The sequence below is a fragment of the Eumetopias jubatus genome, unplaced genomic scaffold (assembly GCF_037043125.1).
Source record: "Eumetopias jubatus isolate StellerSeaLion01/CBP00866 unplaced genomic scaffold, mEumJub1_p1.0 scaffold_6, whole genome shotgun sequence".
NCBI classification, from domain to species: Eukaryota; Metazoa; Chordata; class Mammalia; order Carnivora; family Otariidae; genus Eumetopias; species Eumetopias jubatus.
The window spans coordinates 17,988,212-18,014,481 of NW_028274812.1; the positions used below are offsets into that span (position 1 = coordinate 17,988,212).

Sequence of the window (26,270 nt, forward strand, 5' to 3'; positions counted from 1 at the left end):
ACTCACCCACGCACATGCATGCACTCACACACACCTGACCTCAGAATTTCAGATAGCTTTTTACTGGATTTGTAGTTAGTGTAAAAACTGAAAGCCAACATGAACTTTGTGCCTGATAAACACCGCTACAAAATGAGCCATGTTAAAGTGAGGCAATTAGAAAAGCCCATTTTTGTTTCGTTTTGTTTTTGCTGAAAACATCTCACATGTTAGATGGCAGTCTAAGCTGAAGACTGGAAACTATGGTTACAGGGTAGTGAACACTAGGATAACTGCTTCAAAGCTTATATTAAGGCAAATAAAAGCTGATTGCTAGAAAGCAATTATTAAAATGTCTCTTGTTTACTTAAAGGAGAATAGGATTTTTTTTTTTCCCTAGTGCAGCCAGATTTTCTTACTTTTGAACAAACAGGCATGGTCAATAGTGTACAATGAACTCCCGAGTCTGTCACTTTGGCCTAGCTAAAGCCCGTCTGGCCCTCAGGTATCCTGCAGGGTGACACACGGAAGGGCAAGGGCGTTCTCAGACATGAAACCGGCTGCCCTCCCTCTGCTCCCAGCCCTCCCCCAGCGCGCCAAGACAGACTGGAGGCGCAGCATGTGTGGCAAGTTGGCATCCTGGTTCTTCTGTGTTCTGAAAATAAAAATAAGTGCTTGTCTTTTCTTTGGGGGTCGAAGAGAACCACACCAATTTCCTCGAGGGGGCTTTTCTGGAGAAGCGAGGGTCATCAGTCCTGTGCCAAGGTTTCGTGCTCTGTGTGGCCATACACTAGGCCTTTCTTCTGGATCTGGTCTGCATGTCCCGAGGAGGAATTGCATTAGCATAAGCACAGTGAAAGGGTGGCTCTGGTCCAGGGAGCTCCATTATGGGCCTGGCTACATGGCCTCGGGGCCTGGTGGCAGTTTGAAGAGTCTGGCTGCAGACACGAGCTTGCTTATGTGTCTCTCCTCCGTGATGCCGGCCTCCTGAAGGCAAGTGTGGGACAGAGAAGGCACTTGGCCCAGTGTGCTGAACCCGGCTTCAGTGAGGGTGCTGGTGTACATGGGCAGACCGATGGAGACCAGCCAGTCTGACACAGAAGAAACGCATCCGGGAGAGAGGGGCTTTCTACAGATTTCTGTGAGTCCACCACTTGGGATCTGGACAAATAAAGAAAGCAATTTTATAAAGACCTGACACAGGCTGCCGGAGGGCTCCTCCTATACCTAAAAGGAACATGACTCTAATCCGACCCTGCCAGACTATTAGAAAGTACTCGGGCCATGAGATGTCAAAAGACCAAGAATTCTTTCTCAGCTTCTCAAAGGTGAGACATATCTTCAAGGAAGTTTTTCAGGTTCTAGAAAGTACTTGGAATTAGATCTAACCCTAAAAATGTCCCCAAGTCTCCAAACTGTAAGCATTTCTAGACCCTGCTATTTTGTCTGCTGGTGACCTGCTTGTCAAGGAAATCCCTAGGCGCTTCAAGAGGCAGGCCTGTGTGGTAGTGTGCCAGGCAAGATACTCCGTGGTCAGAGTTTTTATAAAACAGATTTTCCACTGTACTTTGAATCTACGTTAACCAGAAAATTAAATATTTCATCAATGTAGTTATAAAGAAATTAAAATACAGTAAATACCAAGTGTTGGCTAGGGTAGGGAAATGGACATTTACACTCAACTTCTGAAAAGACCAAGTACTTCTCTTTCAGGAAGATAGTCTACTAACAAGTGTGCAAATCCCTTGAGATCTTGTGCAGGCTTGTGTAAGCAAACCCCCTTAAAGCAATATATACTCAGAAATTAACCTTGGGAGTCTATACAAAGATTTATTATATCCTTTACTACATTTTTTGAAATAATAAGTTGGGTAAAAATTTAAATGTTTCAACAATATAGGATTGGCTAAATGAGGGTACATTTACTAGAGCATTCTGACATATTGATAAGACGAATGTTTAGTAACAGATTCATGATCTGATCACTGAAAACGGGTTTCAAAACTACATTTATTGTATGTGCAGATAAATGACAAGATTTTTAAAAAACTTTTTCATAGTGCTAGGATTATGGATCGTTTTCATTTTTCCTTCTTTCCAAAACTGTATTTTTAAAACTTTGTAGGCTATATATTCCTTTCCCTCCAGGTGTCTCCTTTTGATAGCAGCCGTGAGCCCAGGCCTACTTAGTGGTTGCCAGCACGCGCATCATTCGGTGCTCTAACTAAATGGACTCAAAAGCTGAGCTGGGGGTGGGGGGGACCCCAAGCACCCGTCGCTCACCGCCATGCGATGCTGCTTCCGCAGTAGCTTCACACGGATCTGGTCCATGTTGGTGGCGACGTCCCTCTCGGGCTGATCTAAGTCCTCGGCGTATCTCTGCACCAGGGCTTCAGGGATCCCACAGCGGCCGTGCTGCAGGGGAGAACAAAAACGTGACATCAAGGAATGCAGGGAATTTTTTCTTCAACAACAGCAAACACAAGGTAGGATAAGGCACCGGTAGCTACTGGAAAGTATCATTTCATTTGAAGTGAATATATCTGTAGTCAGGATGGATGTTTTAGAGAGAATGTGTTTACACTTTGATCTTTCTGGTACTGATGAGCTCTAGGAAAATGTTTTGAAACGTCAAGCAAAGCAGAACATAATCGTCTTGTATTATCTGAGCCAAGGACCTCACCTCACTCCAGCGGATCATCTTGCGGTCTCCTAAGCTGCAGGGGAGCAGGGCACACTTGGCGCCCTACAGGGAGCCTACTGTTTGCGCTGAATCTCTTTTACACCGCCGGGCCCGAGGCCAGCACTTATGTAGAGAACAGTTCTCACTACTTTCCATTCTGAGGGGTTTGTTCACTGAATATCAAGGAGGAGGAGCAAGGGGTGGAGGATCGTACTGTAAGGCATTTGTGGTCCAAAGAATTTTAAAACCAGGACTCCCAGGAATGCATTATCACAGAATATGCATTTCTAGGAATAATGTACAGCTACATTTATTATCATTTGTCTTCAAAATCATTTTGGTATTGGTAGATCTACTCTTTTTTTTTTTTCCAAATAAGCAATGAGTTTTCATTATATGAGTTTAAATGAGTTTTTGCAGTGTTTTTGGTACAGTGGGAGATCTCATAATCATTCCGTTACTCATACAGATAACCATATCATATAATTATGTCTGAAAGGGGTTCTGTAATTTCCAAAGTGTGTTCACATTTATTTGCTCCTAATAATACCTGCAGAAGGTAGTTATGCAGATTATTAATCCCATTTTACAAACAGGAAATGAAATGGGGATTTGTTAACATCTACAAACATACAGGTTCAATAAAACATTGAAACTGCAATTTAGGACTGTCCACTAAGCCGGCCCTTTCTGGAACCAGTTGTAGTCCTGCTTGATAACTCTCCCTGCAAAGTACGGCTGCCAAAAATTAAAAATAAACAAAAGAAGGGGGGGGGGGGGGAAGGAGAAAGGAAAAGTCCAAGGCTGTATTTGTGTTTCATCTGGACGTGGCTCCCGTTCATCCCAGCGCCTGGCACCCGGCAGCAGAGGGCCCGGCTTGCCCCCCCCCGCACCCCTCCCCCAATGTCAGCGGGGCCCCTGCAGCCAGGTGGGCTCCGTGGGGCCCCTGGGCGGCTCTTCTCACCTGGCTGCCTGACTTAAAGAAGCAGAGGCCCGTAAGGCCTTTGGTACCTTATCTGAATATGGCTCCTCAGTGAGATCGATGCCTTCAGCTCGTAACTTGTTTTCCGTGAGCATCTCCAGATCCACTCCCCGAGCGCAGGAGATCTTCCTGGTCAGAGCCGGGCCCAGCTTCACGCCGTGCTCCTGGAGGCTTGTGCTCCCCGGGAGCTCAGAGAGCCAGGGCGGTGGTCTTGCACTCGGGGGGCTGCCAGGCTCCTGTCCTGAGGGAGGCCTGGAAGCCGGAGGCGAGTGACAGTCACCGGGGCTGCCCCTCTTCATGGGCAGGCTTGGCACGTCAGGGCCAGGAGGGCTAGGGTGGAGTCCGTTGGCCAGGCGCTCTCGGCTCTTCTTGGCGGGAACAGGCGGTGGCTGGGCAGGATGCTTTGCCTCTGCTCTTGCCTCGGGGCCCCTCTGCTCGGCATCTAGGCCTTCTTTGGTGCCCGGAGGGGAATATGTGCCCTCAAAATCGAGTCCTTTCCTGTGACCTTCCAGAGGCGTCCTTGTTAAAGTGTGTTTAACTCCAGGAGGCTGAGCATCGTAGTTTTGGGACAAACATGGAGGAGGTGATGTGCCACGCAAAGAGGCTGCTATTGAGCCATCCGGTTTCTTAGTAGCGGTCTTCTGAGGTTCAGAACATTTCTTGCTTTGGGTCAGTAGCAGTGCATTGTCAACAGCAGGATCTCGTTTGGGGCTTTGAACCTTTGCGATGGAGGGCGTTGTCTTTTGTGGCACTTGTGGTACAGTCTGAGGGGAGGGGTCCGTCACCTTGCCAGGCACATCCTTCTCAGCAGCAGGCTCTCCTTGAAGGTTATCCAGGGAATGGGATCGGGGCCAAGTTTCCACAGTCTGGGGGCCCTCCAGGGTCTCACAGCTCCGACAGATGGAAACAGGGAGGCTTCTTCGATTCTGGTTCAAACCAGTCCCCCATGGCTGCTCACAGCACTTGGAAGCGTGCGGGGTACGGCCACTGCCCAGCCTGGCCTCCTCCCCCTGCTTCAGTGGGTCGGCGGACTTCGTTAAAGGCAAGGTTGGGTAGTTGCCCAGCTCATTCCTGTTGAAAGACTTTAAGCTGGACTCTGCCGACGACTTGACAGAGAGAAGGCCAGGCTTCCGACTCTTGCCTGTGAGACAGGAAATATTTTACAGTCGTTTAAAAAAAAAAATCAAACTAATATGTAAAGATGTGCTAACGTAACTGAAATCTCCAATTCCTGTGTCCTACTGTTGAATTATACTAAGGACAGGAAAATCACCATTTATGGCATTGGGTGAGATAGGGTTATTATGGCCCCATTTTTATTTTTAGAAAGAATTCTCAGATTTATTAATGGACTCGTAGAGACTGAAATTGTCATGAGGAAAAGAAATAGGCTGTGTCAGGCAGTAAAATAAATCTAGGCCTAATGTCTGCTCCTATCTGCAATCAGTGTAGAAGAGTTTGATCGTCCGGAGTACCCCGTTTAGAAACCACACGACGGGATTTTTGTTTAGGGAGGACAATTTCCTGAGATCAGGGCTGCGAAGGGCCGGTGGATTGAATTCTATCAGTGCCCCCCTAACGTTCACTGGTGACCACGGAACTCTCAAAGTACACCTCCCGCTAAGCTCTCCCCTCTTGCTGGTTTGTTGGTGTCTGTGAAGTAAATGCATCCTTGAAACAAGTCAACCAACCTTGGTACAAGTAAGTAAACAGGCTTCTCTGAGTATTTTGCCTGAGACAATCTATAAAATATTGATATGGTTCTAATTTCCAGGGGAGCAACAACCCTGATTAAAATCAGTTGTCAGGCTGATAACTGAACTTACTAACCAGACATCATCTACTAATTTGATGGTTGTTAGTGGAGGTCACCTGCTAGTATTGCTTGATAAGCTTTAGAGAGAATTTACTTTGTGTGGTCAGGCCCTGTGCTAAATGCTTAGTTTTCATCAGTACTTTTAACACACACACATACATCCCATAATTAACCCCTTGCTATAGTTTGGTTAATCCCATGTTTGATGTGTGTTTTGACGATGGGTTGAAATGCCTGAGAACACCCCAGATGATCCTACTATTCCAGGCTGACAGAAAAAGATAAAAATTTTAAACCCATGTCAGGTTTGGAAGGTACAAAGCAATGGCAGGCTCTAATCTCTGAAAGACCACTATCTTGTAACTAAAGGCTTTCTTCCTGGTCTATTATTTCAGTAAACACTTCTAATGAAATATTTTAATTTAGAATTTCGACATCTCCCCATTAAGCAATCTCAGCCTTTCAATAAAAAAGCAGTAAGGAGACATCGGGTGAAGGATGGATTTGATTAGGAAGGAGGAGTAGGGATGGTGCCTATTCTAGGAACCTGGATATGGGTACTTTTGGGTAAATGAAAGACATTCTCTCATAAAACCTCTGGGTGCGTGCCGTACAACTGAGGGAAAAGGAACAAGGAGAACAGGCCAGGGCACCGTGACATTACTACTGGATTGGCCATTATCAGCAGAGAAAACCAGATTCCTTCCAGGATTCCAGTTTTCTACCAAACTCACTCATTCCAAACAGGTAAGACTAAATGTATGATGTCAGGCATAAATCCAGACACTAAGACAGATGGATAAGAATGGGAGCCACCTCAAACAGACTTATTAGTGGCCCCATCTTTTTATTTTTATTTTTTAAGATTTTATTTATTTGACAGAGAGAGAGAGACAGCGAGAGAGGGAACACAAGCAAGGGGAGGGTGAGAGGGGAAGCAGGCTTCCCGCTGCGCAGGGAGCCTGGGTGCGGGGCTCGATCCCAGGACCCTAGGATCGTGACCTGAGCCGAAGGCAGCTGCTTTAACAACTGAGCCACCCAGGCGCCCCGGCCCCATCCTTTTAAATCAGACACAAATCAACATATTAAGTATTTTGCACTTGGCAAAGCAGAGGCATGGTCAAATGGCCTCGGTCCTCCCTTATGTGTAATAATGTGAGGCCTCCGATCCCATTGCCTGTGCGTTAGCAACATGCTAAGCACTATAGGTTATTTCATTGTTACGTGGAGAATGTCAGCCTGTTGTTACTCCTAAGTATACTGACTACAGTCCCATTTTATTAGTTATCACAGATAAAATGGAAAGGGGGAATAGTTCTTCATAAAGCATATCCTGCTAAACATAAAGTGTAAAAATTGGTTAAAATAGAGAATTCTTAAAACCATTTTAGTGTAAATTTTAGATATATGGCTTTCCTTCCCTTTAACTGTGAATAGAAGCTGTGTGTATAGATTACACTACCACATTCTACTTATACTGGAAAGATCCCTGAGTTCACCTTGCAGGTGAAGTATGGTTTGCCAGCTTCTATCGTTCCTCAGCAGGTGCACCTGGATTCTTTTGAGCATTAAGTCGGTCAATGTTATCTGTGAAATCCTTACCAATCCAAAAACAGTTTGGAGAATGAAATTCCTGAAAACGTTTGGATGTGGAAAGGTTATTAACAGGAAAGAAAATAACCTTCAGGACTTACAGGAGGACTTAGACGTTTACTGGAACTCGGGGGTCGCTGTGCCCTAGTGCTCCAGTGGCGAGTTTTCTAGTGTTCACGCATAGTTCCTGCACAGCGTTCCCGCAGAGCTCCCACACAGCGTTCTGTTAGTTTCAGGTGCACAATACAATGATTCAACGATTCCGTGCATTTCTCAGCGCTCAAGTGTACTCTTTATTGCCTTTGGCTCTTCCACCCATCCCCCCATCCACTTCCCCTTTGTTCTCTGTACTTAACAGTCTCTCTCTTGTTCGTTTTGTTTCTTAAATTCCACGTGTGAGTGAAATCATATGGTATTTGTCTTTCTCTGATTTATCTCACTTGGCATTATACCCTTTAGGTCCATTCATGTTGCTGCAAATGGCAAGATTCTATTCTTTTTTTATGGCTCAGTAAGATTGCATTGTGCATATATAGCACATCTTCTTTATCCATCTATCAACGGACATGGGTTGCTTCGATATCTTGGCTATTGTAAATAATCCTGCAATAAACATAGGAGTACATATATATTTTCAAATTAGTGTTTTCATTTTCTTTGGGTAAATACCCAGTGGTGAAATTACTGGATCATATGGTAATTATGTTTTTAATATTTTTTAAAGATTTATTTATTTTGGAAAGAAAGAGAGTGTGAGTGGAGGGAGGGGCGGAGGGAGAGAAGCCAACTCCCCTCTGAGCATGGAACCTGACTCAGGGATCAGTCCCACCACCCCGAGGATCATGCCCTGAGCTGAAATCAAGAGCTGGATGCTTAACCAACTGAGCCACCCAGCTACCTCTACTCTTCTTTAAATGTTTGGTAGAATTCACCTGTAAAGCCATCTGGTCCTGGACATTTTTTGGTTGAGAGTTTTTTTTTTTTTTAATTATTATTATTTTTTTTTTAGAGATAGAGCGCCTGCACATGTGCAGGTCAGGGAGGGAGGGAAAGAGAGAATCTTAAGCAGGCTCCACGCTGAGCATGGAGGCCCACACAGGGCTGGATCTCACAACCCTGAGATCATGACCTGAGCCGAAATCAAGAGTCAGATGCTTAACAGACTGAGCCACCCAAGCGCCCCTTGTTGAGAGTTTTTTTTTTTAATTACTGATTCAGTATCATTGCTAGTGGCATTGTTGATGGGATAGTGGTGAGCAAAACTGCCTTCCAATTTCATTGCCAGTAAATGGTCTCTTCAAATTTTCTGTTTCTTCCTGATTCAGTCTTGGAAGGTTAAGGCTGTCCAATTTGTTGGCATATAATTTTTCGTAACATTCTCTTGTCCTTTGTATTTCTGGGCGTCAGTTCTTTCTCCTTCATTTCTGATTTGAGTCCTCTCTTTTTGATGAGTCTGGCTAAAGATTTCCAATTTTCTTCATCTTTTCAAAGAACCAGCTCCTTATTCCATCTGTTCCATTTTTTTTTTAGTCTCTATTTCATTCATTTCTGCTCTAACCTTTGCTTCTTCTACTGGCTTTGGGCTTTCCTCTTCTTTGTCTAGCTTCTTTAGATGTAAGGTTAGGATGTCAGAGATTTTTCCTGCTTCTTGAGGTAGGGCTGTGTTGCTATAAACTCCCCTCTTAGAACAGCTTTTGCTGCATCCCAAAGATTTTGGACCATTGTGTTTTCATTTTCATTTGTCTCTATGTATTTGTTGATTTCCTCTTGGATTTCTTGGTTGACCCATTCTTTGTTTAATAGCATGTTATTTAGCTTTCATGCATTTGTGCCCTTTCCAGATTTTTTCTTGTGGTTGATTTCTAGTTTCATACCTTTGTGGTTGGAAAAAATGCCTGAAATCATTTCAACCTTTTTGAATTTATTGAGACTTGTTTTGTGGCCTAACATGTGATCTCTTCTGGAAAATGTTCCATGTGCACTTGAATGTGTATTCTGTTTTTGGGTGGAATGTTCTGAATATATCTATTAGGTCCATCTGAGCCAATGTGTCATTCAAAGCCACTGTTTCCTTGTTGATTTTCTGTCTAGGTGATCTATGCATCGATGTAAGTAGGGTGTTCAAGTCCCCTACTATTATTGTATTACTGCTAACTTCTCCTTTAATGTCTGTTAAATTGCTTTATATATTCCGGTGCTTCCACGTTGGGTGGATGAATTTCTACAGTTGTTATATCCTCTTACTGGACTGTTCCCTTTATCATTATGTAGTGTTCTTTGTCTCTTGTTACGCCGTTCGTTTTAAAGTCTATTTGTTCCACTATAAATATTGCTACACCAGCTTTCTTTTCACTTCCATTTGCATGGTAAATGTTTTTCTATCTTTCCGCTTTCCCTCTGTATGTGTAAAGGTCTGAAATAAATCTCTTGTAGGCAGCATATAGATGGGTCTTGCTTTTTTCAGTCACCCCATGTCTTTGGATTGGAGCATTTAGTCCATTTACATTCAAAGTAATTACTGGGGCGCCTGGGTGGCTTAGTTGGTTAAGTGTGTGCCTTCGGCTGAGGTCATGATCCCAGAGTCCCAGGATCGAGCCCCATGTCGGGCTCCCTACTCAGGGGAGTCTGCTTCTCCCTCTGCCCCTCACCCACTTGTGCCTGCTCTCGCGTGCTCTCTTTCTCTCTCTCTCTCAAATAAGTAAAATCTTTAAAAAAACAAAACAGCCCGAAGTAATTATTATTAAGTATGTAGTTATTGCCATTTTGTTACTTGTTTTACAGTTGTTTCAGTTCTTCTCTGTTTCTTCTCTTAATCTCTTCCCTTGTGGTTTGATAGCCTTCTCTAGTGATATGCCTGGATTCCTTCCCCTTTATTTTTACGTATCTATTACACGTTTTTGATTTGTGGTTACCATTAGTTTGAAATTAACTTCCTATGCACATACAGTCTATATTAAGTTGATGGTCACTTAAGTTTGAAATCATTCTAAAAGTACTAAATTAACCCCATGTTTTCCCCCCACCCCCATGTTTTATGTGTATGATGTCATACTTTACACCTTATTTTGTGAATCACTTAACTGATTTTTATAGATACAATTGATTTTACTGCTTTTGTGCTTTAACCTCCATACTGGTTTTGTGATTGATCTACTTTTATGTTTGTATTTTCCTGTGAAATTTTTTCCTTTCGTAAGTTTCTTACTCCTGATTAGGGTGTTTCCTTTCCACTAAAAGAATTCGCTTTAGTGTTTCTTGTAAGGCTGGTTTAGTGGTGATGAACTTCTTGAATTTCTGTTTGGGAAATGCTTTTTCCCTCCTTCTATTCTGAGTAATAGCCTTGCTGGGTAGGGTATTCTTGGTTGCAAGTTTTTGTTTTTTCCCTTTCAGCACTCTGAATATATCCTGCCACGCCCTTCTGGACCCTGCAATGTTTCTGCTGAAAAATCAGCTGATACAGCCTTACGGGGTTTTCCTTATACGTTAACTGTTCTCTCGTGCTGCTTTAAAAATTCTCGTTGTCACTATTTTTTTTTTTTTTTTGCCAATTATTATGTGTCTTGGTGTTGACCTCCTTGGACTGATTTTGTTGGGGGCTCTCTCTGCCTCCTGGATCTGTATGTCTGTTTCCTTCCCCACATTAGGGAAGTTTTCAGCTATTCTTTCTTTCTTCTTCTTCTTCTTTTTTTTTTTTTTTTTGCTTTTAATTTGTTTACTAGACAGAGTGAGAGCAAGAGAGATCACAGAGGTAGAGGGAGAAGGCAAGGGAGCCCAATGTGGGGCTCGATCCCAGGACCTGGAGATCATGACCTCAGCCGAAGGCAGACGCTTAACTGACTGAGCCACCCAGGCGCCCTACAGCTATTATTTCTTAAAATCAACTTTCTGCCCCCTTTTCTCTCTCCTTCTGGGATCCCTATAGTGCGAAGTTATTACGCTTGATTATGTCCCTGAGTTCCATTAACCTATTCTCATTTTTTCTTTTGTCCTTTTGATGTTCAGCCTGGTTGCTTTCCCGTACCGTCTTCCAGCTTGCTGATCCATTCTTTGCCTCCTCTAATCTACTACTGACTGCTTCTAGTGTATTTTTAATTTCAGTTACTGAGTTCATCCCTGATTGGTTCTTTTTCATATTTTCTATCTTTGTTGAAGGTCTGAGATCCTCCACTCTTCTCAAATCCAGTAAGTATCTTTATGACCATTATTTTGAATTCTTCATCAGGCATATTTAGCTCTTTGGCTGTGGTTTTGTCCTGGTCTTTCATTTGGGACATAGTCTTCTGTCTCCTTATTTTGTCTAACTCTGCATTTGTTTATTAGGAAAGTCAGTTATGTCTCCTGATGTAGCCTTATGAAGAAGAGGCCTGTGGTCCCCTCTTCACCTCAACCAGGAGCTTCAGCGGTGTCTTAATTTGACAGTCTTCTGTATGGACTGCGTGTACTGTACCCTGATGTTGTGCTGAGCCCCATCTGCCTTCAGTCCAGTCGGCTGTTGTGGGCTGGGTTTGATCCCTATGCTGAGAGTCAGTCTGGGGTGGTCATGGGCTTGCAGTTGGGTGGTGTCTGCAGTCAGACCAGATGCCTGCCCTCAGCCCGCTTGCAGGGGCTGCTATCATGCTCAGCTGCAGGGGGTTCTCCCTGTGTCGTCCTGAGAAGCTTCTGTTAGTGGGCAGGGCTGGCACTCAGGCCAGGTGCTTGCCAGCGCTGCGGACACACTGATCCACAGGGCGCTCGCCCCGCACTGCTGGTTATAAGGTTTGGCTGCTGGGACTGAGTATGTTGGGGTGTGTGGTTATCTTCTCTCTCTGCGAGGCAGGAGTCACTTGGGAGAGACGGCAGTCCCTGCCACAGCTGCTTCTAGGATGAGACCTGGTGAGATCCACTTTGGAGGGAGTCCTGCCAACTGAGGTGGTTTGGATGGGGCAAGTCCACAGAAGAACACAGGGGCAGGGTGCATGGTGTTAGCAAGGTAGGTGGAGAGTGTTCACCCTGTTTCCTGCAGGTGGTCCAGGTGAGGGTGGAGGATGATGGCACCAGCTGGCTCTTTTGTTCTTAGAGAATTCTCCTAAAGATCCCTGTCTCTCCAGCACCCATTCTGAGATTACCCCAGGTGCTTTTCAGACTGCTGCTTCTATGCCATATCTCAGCAGGCTTGTTATGCTAGCTCTTTAAGGGTGAAGACTATTTCCTATCCCCCTCGGCCCTCCTGGAGCTGAGCCACTGATTTTCAAAGTACCTGGAGTTAAGCCCAGCTGGTTATTAAAAACCCACAAACTCGAGACCCACTGGTCTTCAAAGCCATCTTCCATCGCTGGTTCCCCATGTCTAGGGGTGCCTGGTGTGGGGTCTGTTCTCTGTTCTCCGGTGCATTTGGTGTCCCTCTTGTTTGTGGTTAGTCTCGCCAGGAGTTTGGTTCCTGACCATGTCTCCACCCCTCCTACCTTTTTAATATGTCCTTCTCTCGACAGTTAACTGGAAAGTCTGTTTTGCCCGTATTTGGGTTATTTTCTGGGTTGGATGCACTAATGTGGCTGTTACCTAAGTTGTGTCCATGGGACAAAGGGAGCTTAGGATCCTCCTACTCTGCCATCTTCCCAGAAGTCCTCTAGCTGGGTTTTCAGTCCCATCTTAACTGAGGCTGCTGTAACACTAGGGTTTCGGGAGAACCACTATCTTCCCAAATTGATAAAACACTTCGGCAGAGTTCATGGATCAAATTTTGAGGTCCCCAAAATGCTCATCAGATTGGGATTAGGGTGAGGTGAGCAAAGCGCCGAGGGGCACCGGTGGAGGTGATTGCTGTCAGGGTCAGGCAGGTACAGGTGAGTAGCTGAGAGTGCGTACCTCCTTAAACTGTGCCCCCCCCGCCCCCACCCTGCCCTGGTTTGAGAGCCCATAATGGCTCGCAAACTATTTGTTTAAATTCTGACCTACAATAAGAAACACATTTTCCATTCAGCCAGTACACACACATGCACAGAGAGACATTCACATTGAAACAAAGGTTACAATAACACTATCAGTCTTACCTTTGGAACACACCCTGGTATTTTCTATTCTGTTTTCAAAACTGCTGTTCATGACCCTCTAAACTGATTTTACAATCCACTAATTAAACTGCAACCTGCAGTTCAAAAAGCTTTGCTTCAGTGGGTGCTCAATATTTTAACGCATGGGCTACTTGATAGGATTCCAACGACAGCTAAAAACTATCAACCCTGGGCATTTTTAACCCTGGGCATTTTTCACAATGGTCTTCATGTGTTTGACAGAACTTCAGGGGACCCTTTACTGCTGTCTCTCATCTTGCTCTAATAGGAGGAGCCTGGGGGCCACAACAGAAGCCCAAGCCACCCATGATAAAACTGGATGCATCGGACCCCACTCCACATAAGCCGCCTTCCTGAAATTCCCTATCGACTGCCTCCCCGTTAGGACAGGGAAGAAACAAGACGCGTAGCCTTCAGCTCACCCTCTGTCTCAGTAATTGCTCCGCACTCAGGCCATACCGGAGGCGTTTACAATACTGCTGCTTTTGTGACCCTGATGGATGGTCTACCTGGTAAACTGTTTTCCTTAAGGACCTAACAGCTCCCAGCACTCAAATGCTGGTTTTTGCTGTGAAGAGAAAAGGACACAGGAGACACACAATTTAGGTTTTACAGCTGCAGGTATTTTGGATGCAGTTTATTTGCCTCACACAGCAGTCGGGAGGAGCAGAGACTAACGACTGGGAGTAACGACTAGGAGGGAGGAAGTCAGACAGGAAGCGATTATTGCCGAGGTCATCATGGTAATAGAATCCTCCTTTTTCAGAAAATCGTACTTTTCAAATCAGGTATTTTCAGAGCGTCCTTTTTAATGACGCCTCATTTATAAAAAGATCAAAGCTGAAGTGTAGAGGTGGCTCAAGGCAAAGACGCCACAGACGAGCAGGGCTTACGGGCTGCCTAACAAGCACCGGCTCCTTTAAACACACCTCACATTAATCTCTGCAGTCAATGGAAATACTTCCCTAGTGAGAACCAGAACAGCTTGGTTTAAGATTTGAATAAGCAAGGGGGGGGGGGTGGAGGGGGAGAGCGCGGTGGAGATACCATGTTCTTAACTGTCAAGTGGACCAGACAGAAAAGATGAACAAAAACAGTCACACCTATTTTGAAAACATCTTGCTTTTCAAGAGCTTTGTGGTGTGAGTTGTGGACCTCTGGCAATTTTATACCTTGCTCGAATACTGTCATGCTGCTTTTCAAAGTGACATTTATGGCTGCTCCTGTGGTGTCAAAACCTATCTATTGAACACCTTCTATGTGTGTATAATTATGAAGGATATATTATAAGTGAACCACCGATTTGGACTGTGTTTGTCATCTGCAGTGAGTCTGGCACTCCATACTGCAACTACGGGCAAAAACATTCTCCTTCCAGTGAGGAGACCATGGGTGGGCCTGGCCTACTGATGTGAAGTCTGGGGACTATCACTGAGCCCCAGTCATGCTCTCTGAGGGAGAAGGAAGTACCGTATTAGATGTGTGTAGTTGGGTGATGTCTAGCTGGCCTGAAGTTTTGAGATTTTTTTTTAAAAACAAAAACGTAGTATTTTAAGATTTAATCATATAGCCTATATTTATTCAGAGATGTAGCTTCCACAGAAAGGAAGCAAAGACCGTTTGGATAAAGTCAGTCTTTCTACTTTATTTCAGAATGAATTTAGGTGCTTTTGCATTGTCATCTTTGGTAAACAGATAGATTCTGGCAGTGGTACATCAAAGGAGTGCCTGCAACCGTGATCCACAAGAGAACAAATAAGCCTGCTTCCCTGGGCAGTGTCCCAACACCGAGGGCCGCCGCGCTTGGGCTGACTGCCCAGTTCGTAGTCTGTGTTTTACAAATGCTAGGTATTAATATATCATTACTTTGTTTAGCTCTTAGAACAGTCTGTAAGAAAGGAACTCATTTACTATTTCAGTGGTGAGGGGGGTCAGAGGCAATGAAGTCATTTGACCAAAAAGTCTTGGGCTTGTAAATGCTCTATTCAGGGTTCAAAGCCCCCAGGAGCAGGACTTCCGGTTCTAGACCCCACGGCCCTTTCCATGACCTACGCTGGGGCTAAGGCGCTGAGAGCTTCAGGGCAACGGGAAGTTGAGGGGCCTATCTTTGACACCCAAGTGTCTTAAACTCTCATTTATGTGTGAACTGGGATGGAAGACTCGTTTCTCAAAAATGTCCATTGCCTAGTTTCTTGAGAGATGTTCAGTCTTTTTAAGAACCTTATTTAAGCACCAGTAATCCTGGAAAAAGTGGTCTCCCTGTTGCCAGTATCCCCCAAAGCATGGCTCAGGCTCAGGAAGAAAATGAGTCATAAATGACCCAAATGGCTTGCATATTAAGGCGCACTCCTAATTCTCTGTGTGGACATTACCGTGTTCCAGGTTCTCACTGCTTTCATAGCATCCTGAGTCTCGCGGAGAGCATCCACTCAGGCCCTGGCTGTCCACCAGCAGCTTCTCCTGAGACCCTGACTGGTCGCTGTTACCTAGAAGGTAAACGCACAGCACGGAATCATAAGGGGAAGGAAACGCAGAGGTTTCAAAGTCAACCACATCCCGATTTTATCATGCTATCCCCACACATTTTTAAGCCTTGAACTTCTGGCAGAGAGCGCTTTTAAAGTGAATGAAATAAAAATGAATGGAGGAGATCGGAACACATTTTTTATAAAGTATACCATGATGATAAGTTCAGAGGGAGAGCATATAGTCTTTTAAGTTACCCAGAGGATGACTCAGGCCAATCAGGAAGAGGGAGAATTCAGAACACTGTGCGAGCAGCCAGGGCAGCTTTCTGAGAGATGGTACTGGAAGGCAGGAGTGAACATGCCCCGTTCACAAGCGGGTTACCTTAATATTTGTCTTCCAAGTTATCTGTCACCAGCTTTCCCAATTTGGAAGCCAATGTGAAAGTGCTAAATGAAATACTGAATTTTATTACAGTCTAGGAGCATTCTCAGGTCTTGGTGACAAGCACTGGCTCTTGTAGTCTCTCAACAGGAATAAGGCTGGCAAATGGGAACATGAACCCCTAACCTGATGGGGGCACAGGTTAAATCCTTCTGTTTTTGTTGTTTGTAATGTGTTTGTTAGGAGGTTTCCTCTCCTTCTTGGCCTCTCCCTTTGTTTGGGGTCAGCATCTCTCTTCCCTGTACACAAAGGTAAGACAGGGAAAGTTCAGGAAGCCCCCTCACTTGGACACTGAGTCATGAACACTCGTCAGGTGGGTGACTGAAAGAACCCTTAAGTACCTGGTGTTTCTGTCCAGGGAAAGTGCCCCAAGTCAACCCCATGGGAAATAAGGGGGGGGGAGGGGAGACCCTTCATCACTCAGTCATGTCACCTGCACATTCTATAAAGAGGGCACATAAGGCCTTCATGGGAGCGAGGTTAGGAAGAACATCGTTGTATTATGCAGAGAAAATACTTGGTCACATAAAACAGAAACCAAGAAAACATTTTCTGCATAAATGGTTTTAAGTTTTTTTCCTTTCTCTTCACTGCCCCTCCCCCGACCACATACATAAGGAAAAAATAAAAAAACCAGAAATCTGATGCCGTTTCTCAGGTCATTAAAAAATGTACGGTAGGAAGGCAGACAACCGCCATTCTGGCCCACACCAGCTGTCCCTCCTGCCCACTCTCCACTTCCTGTTGGCGTTTCTCACACGAATCCTGGCAGAGGAAACCCTTAAAGTAGAATCCCAAATTAAGAAGTGCTATTTTTTAAATGACTAATGAGAAATTAATTGAAAGCACAACAGCAAAACCTTCACCCTCCCCCACACACAAAGTAGAACATTCTAGAGTGATGTCCTCATTATGTGGAAGAGCCTGTGGATTTGAAGTGGCCTTTGTCCTCATCTAGTATGTTATTTAGGAAAATGATATGTGTAAAATGAGGGCTTTGAGCTATCAGTTACAACCCAGGAGGAGGAATCAATGTAGCTTGTCCTTAGCGAGACAGTTCAGTGTACCGCCTCAGCCAAAACACACTCCAAAGTGCTGACCGATGGGAATAAAAGAGAACGCTTGTCCCTGTCACTGTATCAAGATGCAGACTGTGTCTGCATCTTTGGGGCTGCCAGCCTTATCCGACACAGCAGGGTGCCTGAAAGCCAGTTCAGGGGATACGGTCCTGAGGCCTACATTGCGGCGCTATGGTCACTTCCTGAAAGATCCATTCAGCAGCTACTTAGCAGGACCCCAACGATCAAGTTTACGAAAAGTCGCTCACACTAAAAGCCAGTATTTACCAAGTAACTTGCCCTCTTTGATTAGGGAGAGCTCTTAGATGGAAGGGCAGATTCAAGGCCACATCCTCTCCCCCACTGACTACCATGAATGCCAAGGTACAAAGGAGAAGAAAGAAGGTGAGCTTGGACCATGAAAATTCTCATAGTCAAATAAGCTCAGAGGACTGGGTCTGGAGGGCTGAAACCCTGTGTGGGCATGACCTGAACTTGGACCTGAAGCCCTCCCCCATCTCACATACACACAGGCAGGAAGAATAACCTCGGGAAGGAAGAGGGAAGGGAATGGGATTCTTGGATAGCCGGCCTTTTCAATGAGCTTGCAACAGTTCTTTGTATTTCTTTAAAACAAAATTGAAGCAAATATGCCAAAATGTTAGCTTTAGTTAGATTTAAGAAGTAGATATGTGGATTTTTTTCTCTGTACTTTTCTGTATATTAGAAATAATTGCTGATGAAAATTCTTACTACAATTCTTTAAAAAGAGCCTTTATTTGGCAGGCCTAAGACAGTGGTTTTGGTGTCAGTGCAAGGAAATGCTATCAGACAATTAAATGGAACCCTGTACGAAGGCCTGCATTCCCCCTGCACAGATGTGCAATGAGAGAGACTGGTGGGTCTGACTGCCAGCTCATGCTGGAGATGTGCTTCATGCTCTTGTGGGTGGCTAAGCGAGAAAATCTACAAGATCTCAGTAGATCTCTGGACCGATCAAGTGCATAGAAATTTAGTTTGACAGAAATCTATGGTGTTCCTTTAGGTTATCAGTTACTTAAATACAATTTAACTGCACTGAATGTAAAGTCTTATAATTCCAGGATACGTCTGGACCCAGATCATTGGCACTAACCAGCACCCTGGAGCCCCCGAAGCCTTTGAGAACCAGAAAAAGGAAGGGCTACTTTGTACATTAGCGACAGTCTAAGCAATGGCACAGCACAGATTTGAAATGGTATTTATAAAGAAGCAAAGAGCCCTCCTTAGACTTCTGAGTATGCATCATGATAGGCAGATTCCCTCCTATAAAATATCCCTTGGTGCAGACCTCAGGACCTGCTCCCCCCGAGGGGCAATGAATCTGAGCCAATGTGGCAGGAAAAAGACGAAGCACAGATCCACCCTGTCTTATCCTCAGGATGTAGCTTCGCTCCTATGCTCTGAATGCTACAGGAAACGTAATGGACAGGGTTTATAAACCAGCTGTTCTCAGTGGCTGAGGAAGAGCAGATGTGGTCCAGGAGAGTAGATGATTTAATGTTGATTGATATTAATACAGCTGGCTAGCCACACCAGGCACTGGGCCAGGAGGTCCTCTGTCCACAACCTGGCCACACGCCCCCCTCCCCAAGAGACAGCTCCCCTACCAAAGAGACCCAATATGAAGCACAATTCTCTTTTCAAATCTATCCCTGAAGGCAGTATGTTTATCTAGGGTTCAGACATCTATTGGAGGGTGTGTGGTCCTCTATGTTTATTGGTTAATTTAGAGGGAGGACCGATTAAGCAGAAGTGAATTTCACTGTACTGACTCACTGGCTTCCATGTGTCTTGGGTCTGATACATTCAGTAATATGGATTTTTTTTTCCCCACCATTAACCTTGGTTTTGGTTTGTCTTTTAGCAATAGAAATGCTATTAGCTGGCGAAGCAGAGCACTTGAAAGAAAATGCATTTGAATTCGATAACCAGAAAGGATACTCCCCTCGTGATGAATAATTTCAGGGGTATTTTTGATGTCAGATTCAAGAATAAAGAGCAAGATCAGACGAGGTTAATGGAGCAGAGGATACAGTATATTCAAATAGACTCCATAAAAGCTGGGAGCTTACTGAACTCTGCCCATGGACTGTAGAAGTGAGCTCTCGCCCTGGCAGTCTCTGCTCTCCACAGTCACCTCTGGTAGCTCCTGCTGCTGCAGGGGAAGCTGATGAATGTCATTTGTTTATTAACCCTCCCATTCGATCAGGAAGCCGCTCTGGAGTGCTTTGAGAAGGGACTGGCCCTTGGCTGGGCAGGACACTCCCAGTGCGTCAGCTCCCTCTGTCCCCAGGCATCCTGAGGACAGGGCCCAAGGGGGCCTCTACCATGTGAAGGAAACATAACTCGTTTCTCAGTCACTGGGAGCAGCATTTTCCTCAAATGTGACCTAGAAACATGCCAGGAAAAGCACCAGCAGTAAGGTTTTCTTTTGCTCTCCCACCAACCGAAAGGGCTACGTGGGGGAATTCACGCCTTTGTGCCATTTGACATAATACACGACAGACCCCGGCTCTGGATGCAATAGGACCGAAGGCGGGACTGTAGGGAGCCGAGTGTGTGTCTGAGCTAACGAGGGACCCCCGGGTGCGGGGAGGAACTTACTGTCATATTCCTGTAACAGTTCCACTGCTGTCAGGAGGACAGCCCTGTGTTCCGGGTCCCTGATATTTAACTCATCCAAGTCTTCCTCCTCCAGGAGCTTAAAGGTGTCCAGGTCTTCGTACCCATTGAACAGGAAAGTGGGCATGTGCTCCTAGGAGGGAAGGGAAGGAAGCCAGGGGTGAGTCAGCAAGCGCTGCTACGTGATGCTTGACCAACACCCAGCCTCAAACCCCTGAACCCTTTCCACGGTCACTTTCATGCTAACTGGAAGATTGGTAACTCTCATTTATAATGTGTTCTGTACCTCCCAGCCACCCAGCTTAGCAGGCGGGCAAGGCATCGCATTAACCACGGGTTACGAAGATGTACCTTGCAGGCTGAGATGGACCCCACTGGCTTGCATTTTAACTGTGCCTCTGCCCCGACTGAAGCCTTTAATGCCACACAACGCACCATGGAGAACACTTTTCTTTCATTTACAGAGCTACTGAAATCCAACTCAAAGCCCTGTGCCTTCCTCAGGAGCCAGAGAATTTGCAAGGAGGACACAGAATCTACTCTGTGGCCCCAGTGTACTAGATCCTAGGAATAATTGGGGGGCAGGGGCCGGTGGGTGACTCCTCACAGCCTGGGGAACCCAGTGAGCAGGGCGCCAGAGCTTTGTGCTTACAGCTCTTTGAAAGCTATTCTTGGGGCTAGCAGCAAATTTTGACCCGGGGCTTGTGCGGTCGCCCCAGCAGAGGTCAACAGCAGCATTAGCATACTGGTACCTATTTCTGTAGAATAACAGATACTCATCCTAGTAACGGGCTGCCTTGCTGGATGACACAGATCACCTGCCCCCTTCCCTGAGAGTGCCCTTGCTTAATTTAGGAAAAGGAAAAGGCAACAGGGTGCCACGTGTGACCGGAATGGGACAAAACTGACTTTCAGGTTGATCCGATCAAGGAGATCTTCCACAGATTTGGGCTGGGGTAGTCTTCCTTTTCTCCTCCTCCTGGTCGGGCGCTTGGGCTTCTCTTCTTCCTCATTTAGCACATCTACATAGATGAACTTGAATGTGCCGACCTTGTTGTTCAACAGACCCATCCAGGTGCCCATGGGTGGCTTGCTGATGATATCGATGATGTCTCCTTTCTGTGGCCCAGGGAACAAAGATCTTTCCATTAGATCCATCTCTAGGCATGAACCATGCATCAGTTAGATGTGTTCATCACACAGATGGGAAGCTACTGAAATCACTATACATAACCTTGGCAGAGAGCCAGATTCCATGCAGGCCTGAGGTCTCCTACCCTCCACCCCCTGAACCATGAGATGAAGTGTGGCCCAAGTCTTTCTTGGTGCTTATGGCTAGCTGGGCACCTAGCCATCATCCAGAGCTCCTATTTCCTAGCGAAAGACTTCCCACCAAGCAAATGCCAGCACAGTCCCTGGTCTGGAAATGCTTCAGACACTGTGTGCAGCTCCATCTGTCCCGTTAAACATCACTCGTCAGTCGCACAGAGAAGACAGTTAAGGTTTCTTCAGCTGGACAAAGACAGGCACTGGGAGGGTGGCGGGCAACAGGAATTCTAAAAGGCAGCTCAGGCCGCAGGGAAGGGCTGGGGATGAAGCGGTGATGACAGAGGATTAACACAAGACCCACCTCTGTCCTACATGCTAAGCTGGGTCTCTGTACAGAGGAGACCAGTTTATCACCGTAGCCAAGATACTGGCCAGTGTGCACCAGAGGAGCCCAGCATTCAACAGCAAGGAAAACAGACCACCTCTTAAAGACATGAAGAGCCAGGCTGAGGCCAGGCACAGACCCACCTTGAGCTTGAGCGAGTCTGTGTCGTAGGGACTAGGCGTGAAGTCGGTGTGCACCCTGGCGCGCCCACAGAAGGGGCCCCGGTAGGGGGGCTCCTCATCATCACCGTCTTCCGACTTGACACTCTCCCTGTTGCTGGTTGAGGAGTCAGTGGTACTTACTGTCTGACCACCTGCACAGGAAAACCAGGAAGAACAAGGGTCAATGCAGACTTCCTGCACAGCGAAGGTTAAAGGCATGAAAGCTATCACAGATCAGGAAACTCAGGGACAGAGCAGGGAAGTCACAAGCCACAAGCACACATCAGGACTGCCGCAGGGCTGGATCAGGATGCCAGGGCATCAGAGTTTTTGGATTGTTATTCCTAATCAACCACCTCCGTAGACGGGGAATCCAGCAAGTTGTCTTTATGACCTGGGAATCCAGGAGATACACAGACTCCCTAACGGAGGACACCACAAGCCTTCCACAGTCATAACCTCTCCAGCTTACTATTTTTACCCCATTTTACAGATGAGGAAACTCAGAGAAGTCAAGGAACTTGCCCCAGACCAGTTGCTTTGAAAATGGTCCTTTAAATTGCTCTCTTCTCCCCAGTACCCTCAGCCGACACCCAGTGAGCCTTGGAGTGGTCGAGCAGCACTTGTTACATGTGACATTTATAATTCTCTCTTCCCACACCTCTTCTTTTGTTGGTCATTTCATGAGCCTTTCCCCTTGACTTGTTCCTCTCCGTTCTCCAGATTCTTCCTCTGAGGTGCTTTCTCTATTTTCTCCAAAACTCGTCACCCCCTCTTTGGTGCCCCTGCTATATACATCTACTCCTGAACAAATACGACTCTCGGCCCACATATTTTGCGGGTCTCTAATAGCACCCTAAGGGTCAGAACTCGGTCTAACTCCTTTTTAAAGTGCCTGACTCTGACACTCAGTAAAAGGCTGATTTTGACTCCAGCTGCAAGCACATATAATGACAAATCAGACGTACTCATCGAGCTCTGCCCACTCAGAGAACTGCGCAGACTCTCTACGGAACCTCCGGCTTTGAGCTTGGGCTTGTCCATGTGTTCGCCATCCGGCTGTGAAGATGGAGGGGAGCCAGGCATGCCATCAAGGCCCAAGTCCTGGAATGGGTTTCAACAAAATTAAGTTGCATCAGAGTGGATGGATGTCGTTTTATAATTTAAGGCAATTGAACCCTCCACGAAATCAGTTGCATCCATTTTGATAGGCATATTTGATTCCGTACCCAATATTCTCCTCCTTTTTAATCTAGACCCTTGCTTCAGTTTAGAGTTGTGGCTCCCATAACTCAATCATTTTTCATGCGCAAATAGATACTCTTGAAATCTCCAAGAAAAATCTATCTACCCCTGAGAACATTTCATTAAAGGCTTAGAGACTTCTAGCATCGTCTCTAGGCCAGTGATAAAGATGGAGTTCAAATGCAGATCAAGTACAATCTACCAGTAAAGATCTGGAAGTACTATCAGAAAATATTTAATCAGAAACATTGACACCTAAAAAAGAAAAGGCCAGATTCTTTTTCTGTTTACAAAAATTCTTGAAATTAGCTAATGAAATACCAATTTAGAATACAGATATATAGCCAAAATACCATTTTTTTTTTTTTTTTTTGGTCTGTAATAAAATTTCTCTATGTCACCATTTGGTTTTTGCTTCTTTTACTTCTGTTGTGTGTTGTTAGTACAAAGCTTTGAGGTCCCTTTCGGGTCAGAATGCTGACAGGAGTGACTCAGCAGTACTTTTTCACTTTTGGGGTGGCTAGGTAGCATTAGCTTGGCAGCTGCTGATTTGCACATACAAGCACAGCACGCTCACGTGATTGATGGTGCTATAGGGATAGACAATATCATGCTTCAAAACGTTTGCAGTCAGAATGGTTTACTTGCCAAAACAGACCACTTTCTGGCACATTACTTGGCCACGTGAGCACAAAACCATCTAAATGAAACCTGTTATTTACATAGTGCCGAATCATCAGAAGGGCTTTAACGTGATTCTGCGAGTCCTGCAAACATTTAAGGACAACAGTAATGGCAAGCTTCTGATCCAAAATTTTTTTTTTTTTTTTTTAGTAAGCTCCACGCCCAACAGGGGGCTTGAATTCACGACCCTGAGATCAGGAATCACATGCTCTATGGACTAAGCCAGCCAGGCACCCCCGAAACACATTTATGCTTTATATTTAAGGAAAGTGAGCAAACAAGCTCAAATACAAAACAGAGGTGCCATCACTGAGAAGTAACTGAAGCTACAGAGTACGAATTCCTGCATACATTTTCATTACTCTTTCTGAATCATCAAAAAAGTCATTTGTCCAATTATCTTTTTTTAACACGTCTGGAAAGAGCACACAAATTTTGAAAAACAGCAATATGAAGTAGACATCTCTGATAATGTATGTCCTCAAATGCTTTTACTAACTTATTCATCACATGTTTATTGATTACCTACAAGAACAAGTACTATTCCAGGTACGAGGCATACAGGAGGAACAGAGCAAAGATCTTTACCATAATGGTTGATATATCTACTAAAATGTTAAACAAAAACAAAATAAAACCTTGCAACATTAGCCTTTTCTCTCCAAAAGGCATTATTCTGATCACTTATTCCTTTTTTTTCCTCCACTCACATGAAATGACTGCTTTTAAAAAAGAGAACTAAGCCTCCAAGCCTGCTATATAGTACTAAAATCATAGAACACAGCTCAAGATGACATTAAAGTTCTATGCTCCTGATCTGTAAAGCAGAGACCCCCAAAGAATGGACGTGTACAAGAGCTTTTAGTGGCTATTTCAATTCATGGGAAAAGCAAACTTAAGTGCTTAAACTTCGTGATGCTGCATTCAGTGACTGGTGTGACGTCTGCCTCACAGGAGAGTGCACTGTTTGCCTCAGTGCTGGGCAGAAATCTAGGAACTGCCATTGCTCCCAAGCCCATAGGGACAAAAAAGGAAAATAATCATGGGGAAGACATACAGAACACAGCCCAGACTTCCCTGGAGGTCTAACAAGCCAGAATTTCTCAGCCTGAGCATGGTCAGCATGTTGGATGGAGAACTGTTGGGGGGAGCCGCTGTAAAATGTTTATCCACATCCCCATCCTCACTCTGCCAGATGCCAGCAGCGGCCACGCCGCCCCAGCCCAACCCGGTTGTGACTGTCAAAAAGAGCCCCAGCTGCCCTGGGATTGGAGGGGGACCCCCCTCCCCCCACGAGAACCACCGTAATATGCTGAAGACACTGTGCGGGCTTTGTGTGCATCCCAGTGCAGGCCACTGGCTAGCTGGCGGTGGTCAGTGAGTCAAACGGGGAGATGCTTGGATGGGAGCTTACACTGTCCACCAGAGGGCGCAAGCTGAGCGGAAATGTCTGCTTTCCCTGTTTTTATTTGGTGGCTAGAGCAGCATCGCTTACCTATCTCCAAGTAGACAAACATCCCATACACAGGTACCTCAACAGACTACAAAGTGAATGCTATAAAGGTGCAAATGGTCAAAATCACCTCAAGGCTCAGCTCTCCAAATGCCTTTATTCCCTCCACCCACCCAGTTCGGACAGGAACTGGTCACGTTTCTCCTGATGAAATTAGACAACTAGAGGGGGTCTGTGCTGTGCTACCTTACTGGCCACAGAGAGAGGTCCAGTTAGCGAAAACGCCCCTGCAGAAACGACTACTGTGGGCAGCCCTGCAGCCAGATTTTCCGAGTCTATCTGCTATGAGCTTTTAGAGTAACTTCCACTACACCTTTTAAAAAAGTCTGCTGTCTAAGGAAACTTGAGTGTCTTTTTCAGCTTTGATTCTGGTAACACCCATTTTGTAGCAAGGAATATTTCCGCAAATAAAATCCTTCCTTTGTATCAAATGTTAAGTGCTTATGGCACTAAGAATAATCGTTTCTTTACACGTTGTCTTTTTCTCGTGTGTCTGTAAAAGACAGGGCCCATATCGTGGATCCTCAGCACTGAGCATGGACCACTCTAAGTGCTTTATAAACATTCACTGACTCTGAATAAATGTCTATCGAACTTCTGTGTCCATGCTCCTAGAGCCTGGTTTAATACCAATGCTTTGTATTTAGCACCCTATCAGATCTCAGACTGACCATCCTCGGCTCGGCTCTTGGCTCAGGAGTTGCATACCTGCTCAGAGACAGAGCTGCTATATTTTTTAGACATTCTCTTCCTCATTGTCTCTTTCACTGATTTCACCTTTTTCCCAAGAGAGATGCGGGAGGCAGTGGGTGATTTGATAACTTCTTTGTACACAAAATCTCCTTCTTTACTCTGCAAAACAAAGGGTTGTAAGTAACTTTAACCACAGACAAATGAAGCCCTGAAACAGGTTGTATTATTCAAACCATTAATGTTCTACCTCTCAGAAAAATATTGGCATCCCCCAGGATCTTGAAATTTTTTCCTATGTTAACTTAGTGCTATGTTATTTGTCTTTTCGATTTAAAATTAAAAGCTACTCACTAAGGGGCTTTTGCATGTTTGTTTAAAGTGAGATGTGGGTCACTTATTATTTTTTTTTAACCTTAGTATATTCTCCAATTATACTTTTCCTCATTTTAGCTACCCAAGGGGACGGCATTTCATTAATAAGGAGTGATTATGTTCACATAATCCTGGCAGTGGGGAAGAAGAGGGTACTACTGAATCACCGCAGGTGAAGTGGTAAGAACAGAATGGCCAATCTTAGTCATCAGA

The 26,270-nt window shown here is 45.2% G+C and overlaps 1 protein-coding gene across 6 annotated transcripts in view; it reads right to left on the bottom strand.

The window, feature by feature from the left end:
- Positions 1-876: 876 nt before the first annotated feature.
- The window catches only part of SASH1 (SAM and SH3 domain containing 1), a 181,992-nt gene continuing 156,598 nt past the window's right edge, over positions 877-26,270 (bottom strand). For all 6 annotated transcript variants that reach the window (XM_028103358.1, XM_088024235.1, XM_088024236.1 and 3 more), the window contains 9 exons: positions 25,701-25,844; positions 22,519-22,654; positions 21,533-21,702; positions 20,645-20,854; positions 19,718-19,868; positions 15,476-15,589; positions 3,674-4,785; positions 2,263-2,394; positions 877-1,140 (listed from right to left, as the gene is read on the bottom strand). In XM_028103358.1, coding sequence (XP_027959159.1) covers positions 877-1,140; positions 2,263-2,394; positions 3,674-4,785; positions 15,476-15,589; positions 19,718-19,868; positions 20,645-20,854; positions 21,533-21,702; positions 22,519-22,654; positions 25,701-25,844 — 2,433 coding nt within the window. The remainder of the gene's footprint in view (positions 1,141-2,262; positions 2,395-3,673; positions 4,786-15,475; positions 15,590-19,717; positions 19,869-20,644; positions 20,855-21,532; positions 21,703-22,518; positions 22,655-25,700; positions 25,845-26,270) is intronic.